Here is a 5,000-nt window from a genome sequence, read left to right as displayed (position 1 = left end):
AGCCATCGTTAAGGTTATCATTGTCAGCTGTGCTTTTCCGACTATGACAAGTCAACATGTCTGCTGTGAAGAAGGTCCATTAACAGTATAATTAACAGCAGCTACACACCAGCTGTTGGTTGCAGATTGCCAGGTCGGAGACTTTCCCCCAGCCCACCGGCACCACGTCGAAGCAGCGGTCGGGCTCCCAGCCAAAGATCCGCAGAGAGTCCGTGGAGCCGCTGTACAGACAGCTGCCGTCCGAGCTGAAAAATACACACCTGAACAAACAGGGGTCACATTAATAAGGTGGAGATGAAAGGGACACACACCCCTCAATGTTTAGAACAAGTGCAGTCTCCCTGAATAAAAGCGGCAGAAGACTTTTACTTTAAAAAGGTCCCATGGCATGAAAATGTCACTTTATGAGGTTTTTTTAACATTAATATGAGTTCCCCCAGCCTGTCTATGGTCCCCCAGTGGCTAGAAATGGTGATAGGTGTAAACCGAGCCCTGGGTATCCTGCTCTGCCTTTGAGAAAATGAAAGCTCAGATGGGCCGATCTGGAATCTTCTCCTTATGAGGTCATAAGGACTTGGGGGAGACGAACCCCAGACATTCATATGCCCTCCCCCCCCATGTAAAATCCAAAGCTACGCCCTTGTTGCAACGTGCTGTCCAAGCTGCAGCTCTGTGCTGAGCAAGCTCACCTCACTGGAGTGGTGTCTCCCTCCAACGAGCCGATCATCGTAAACTTCTCCAGATCCCACAGCTTGACAGTCCTGCAGAGAGAGACAGAGGAGATTCAACTCACTTTAAACACAGACACACTGTCACCATCACAAAGGTAAACATCAGGTTGGAATAATAAAGCTTAATACACTTAATACACTACATCTGCCTCACAGAAACCCAGAATCAGTCGAGGGCTGCTCCCTGGCCCTGGGACATATCTGCATGGATTTATAAAGAGCCAAAATAAATTGTCCAAAAAACAACCACAAAAGGAAACAAAAAAAATGGAAAAAGGAGACAATAATATTGACAACAGTGTCCCAAAAAAAACTGTAAAAAGGCGACAAAAATGTCGACCAAAGTGTCCCAAAAAAACTGTAAAAAGGCGACAAAAACGTTGACCAAAGTGTCCGAAAAAAACACGAAAAAGGGGACAAAAATGTTGACAAAAATGACCCAAAAACAAACGGGGAAAAGGCGACAAAAACGTTGACCAACGTGTCCCAAAAAAAACTGTAAAAAGGCGACAAAAACGTTGACCAAAGTGTCCCAAAAAAACTGGAAAAAGACGACAAAAAACTGCAAAAACATCGAAAAGGAACAAAAACTTTGGAAAAAGCACAGATTTGATTATTGGAGGGGGTTGTAACTATACCCCTATACTATTTGACTATTAATGTTGTCGAAATCATCACTGAAACACACTACTAACAATGGAATTTTTCTGATTGTGAAGGAATAGCTGAATCTTCGTATTGAACAGCCAAATCTGATTCAATTCAGAATGATCTGATCAGGTAGAGCGCTGCCCTCCAAAAACAGCACAGTCACAATCATCACTGAGGGGACAGGGTCACTTTCTCCTTCCTCCTCTCTCTCCCTCTTCCTCCCTCCTCCTCTCCTCTGTGGAGTGATGTTGGAGGAAGAGGTTGCGTCCTGTAAACACAGCTTGATGAAGATCTGAAGCCAGAGTGGAGGTTCCCGTACCTGTCGGAGCTGCCTGAAGCCAGCAGGTACTCGTTGGGGTGGAACTGGACCACGTTGACGGCTGCGGTGTGAGATTTAAACTCGGTGATGGTCTTCCCCTGAGTCAGGTCCCACAGCTGGGAGAGAGACGGGACACAACTCAGACCATATCAAACAACTCATCGCTCTGTGAGAGAGAAAACTGATCTGAGGTCAGACCACAACCTCTGTCCCTCTCTGTCTCCCTGTCTCTCTCTCTGTCTCTCACTCTCTCACTCTCTCTGTCTCTCTCTCTCTCTGTCTCTCACTCTCTCTGTCTCTCACTTTGCTGGGGACTATTTTCAGCGGTGGATTAATCCACATTTGGTGCTATAGTGCAGATATCTTCAACAGGGGGATACTGCAGTTAATGTTACATTTTTTGAAAGTTTTTCCAGTACAAAAAAAAATCTTTGCACATCTTTACCGTGAGACAGGTCAAAAGTTGCGAAGAAACTTCTGCACACTGCAAAAAACTAATTTAATAGTAGGCAACATTTCAGCACTACACCGTCATCAGGCAAAATTAATGAGGACATTTTTTTTTGCAACTGAATGAAAATGTCTTAACATGAATCCAACTAATTATTAGGAAATGTATATCAGCAAATTTGTGGAAACACACTGATGGTAATGTTTAAAAATACACAGCTGTGGACGTTGTTTACTTCATTAATGTGTTTACTATGTTCACGGATTAAGGATGGGAGTGGGTTTCGGATTTGGCAAAAATCTGGATTCTGTGCATCCCTAACTCTGACATTTGGTGACAACGTTGTTGATATACTGGCAGCTGCAGCAGCAGGTTGTACCTTGACGGTGCAGTCATCGCTGGCTGAAGCCAGCCACTTCCCGTCCGGACTGAAGGCCAGACTCCGCACGGCCTGAGTGTGACCCTGCAACACCGACACCAACACAACTTCACCTTTCAAACAGATTACAGGGCACCGCACAGAGAAAACTACACCGAAAAATAAAATTCATAAAATATAAAAAAAATATCATAAAATATGAAGTTTTTGGGCGCCCGGATAGCTCAGTTGGTAGAGCAGGCGCCCATAACTAGAGGTTTACTCCTCGACGCAGCGGGCCAAAGGTTCAACTCTGACCTGCGGCCCTTTGCTGCATGTCATTCCCCCCTTTCATTTGTTCACCTGTCTTGTAAATAAAGGCCTAAACATGCCCAAGAAATCTTAAAATAAATATATAAACGTTTTTAATGTGCTTTACAGAAAAGTCTTTCTACATCTTCTAGAACGAACGACGTTGGGAGAGAGTGGCGCGTTTATTTAGCCAATGGGGACAGATTTTTCATAATTATTGCATGTAACATGTGCAATTTTTTATTTTAAATTGGGTAAATTTGCCTTGATTTTTAGATCATCCCTTGACCTTATATTTGTTTCATTTTTTGCGAATTATTTGCTTTTTTTGCTTACAGTCCTTATAATGTATATCAACTTTTAACTAAGCGGGATTTTCCTTTTTCATAACTGACAAAGAAGTAAAAAAAAAAAAAAAAAAAGTAAAGAAAGTCTTTCATCTAATTTAACACACACACACACACACACACACACACACACACACACACACACACACACACACACACACACACACACACACACACACACACACACACACACACACACCTTACCTTGTACCTGAACACGTATCCTTTCCTCCGCACATCCCACAGCTGACAGAGTCCAAATCCACACGTTCATATAAGAAAGTTTTCATTAATGCAGATTATGAGTACAGACACACATTCTCAATCACAGTTCTTACACACACACACAAACACACACACACACACACACACACACACACACACACACACACACACACACACACACACACACACACACACACACACACACACACACACACACACACACACACACACCAGTGAACAGCTAAGGCTTTGTTCACACATGCCGTCTTTTATGAAGCAGCAAAGTGTTTGTTTTACATTACTACGAAATATACAGTATATAGTTCTTATATACTATCCTATTATTATTTCATGTATATTGTATTCTTTTACCTCATGTATATTCTGTATGTGTGATGTGTGTCTGATATTTTTGCCATCCATCCATCCATCCATCCATCCCGTGTTTTTAAAAAAACAGCTCCTCCACTCGCCTACCTTGATGTTGGTGTCCATGGAGCTGGAGGCGAGGAACTGTCCAAACGGATGGAAGCCCAGACTGGTGATGTTGCTTTTGTGTCCCATCAGAGTCCTGAAAACTGGAGGAGACAGGAAGCAGCGGAGTCACACAGACTGAAGACCTTGGGTGGATCAGATATATAGTATGATTTTATAAAAAAAAAAAAAGCCAATTGTGAATGCAACCAAGCGGCTTTAGAGACAGATTGAAAATGTTTAGCCAGATGTTTAAAAATAAGTAGATGAACCAGACTGTTGTTCCGGCACCTTCGATTTTTAAGTAAATTAATCTAATTTGCAGTTTCAGAGTTTCCCAAATGTCCATTCCAGCGTTTCCCCTTTTCACTCTGAGCAACGCTCCGCTGCGAGTCCATGAACGAGGCAACAGTCTGTGGTGAGTTCACATATCTGGAATAAAAGCAGGACAGCCTAAAGTACTATCTAAACTTTTTTAAGGATTATATTTGAGAATGCAATTAGGTTTCCCTCACCTGCCAGATCTTACCGTAACAGCTGTTTACAAGTAAGTAAGTACATTTTATTTATATAGCACATTTAAACATAGCGGAGCTATCCAAAGTGCTGAACAGGGTAAAAGCAAAAACAAATAAACAGTAAAACAGCCAACAAGACAAAAGACAGCATCAGAAAACAATTTAAAATGCCAGGGAATACAGATATGTTTTCAATTTAGATTTAAAAATTGAAATTGTAGGTGCAAGACGGATGTGCTGTGAGTCAAACACAGGAGTTTACAGATGGTGAAAGACACATACACACACACACACACACACACACACACACAGAAAGAGAACAAACTGGGTCTCACTCTTGGCAGCCTCCAGGTCCCAGACTCGTATTGATCCAGACTGGGAACCAGCGACGACCTGCTCCTCTGACGTGTTGAACTGGACACACTCCACTGGGTTCCTGTGACCAGTCAAACTCTAAGAGAACACACACACACACACACACACACACACACACACACACACACACACACACACACACACACACACACACACACACACACACACACACACAAACAGCAAGTCAATATGTGTATAAAGTAACATGAAGTAGCTACACTAAAAAATGAAAACATTAA

General features: G+C 42.5%; 1 protein-coding gene across 1 annotated transcript in view; it reads right to left on the bottom strand.

The window, feature by feature from the left end:
- The window catches only part of katnb1 (katanin p80 (WD repeat containing) subunit B 1), a gene marked incomplete at its 3' end in the record, with an annotated part of 29,499 nt that overhangs the window by 16,269 nt on the left and 8,230 nt on the right, over positions 1–5,000 (bottom strand). The window contains 7 exon segments of the mRNA XM_039796174.1: positions 110–260; positions 690–761; positions 1,702–1,817; positions 2,532–2,615; positions 3,374–3,415; positions 3,872–3,972; positions 4,722–4,839. Coding sequence (XP_039652108.1) covers positions 110–260; positions 690–761; positions 1,702–1,817; positions 2,532–2,615; positions 3,374–3,415; positions 3,872–3,972; positions 4,722–4,839 — 684 coding nt within the window.

The sequence above is a fragment of the Perca fluviatilis genome, chromosome 3 (assembly GCF_010015445.1).
Source record: "Perca fluviatilis chromosome 3, GENO_Pfluv_1.0, whole genome shotgun sequence".
Classification (NCBI taxonomy): domain Eukaryota; kingdom Metazoa; phylum Chordata; class Actinopteri; order Perciformes; family Percidae; genus Perca; species Perca fluviatilis.
The sequence above is the reverse complement of the archived record's forward strand: the minus strand, read 5'-3'. Positions and strand labels throughout refer to the sequence as shown.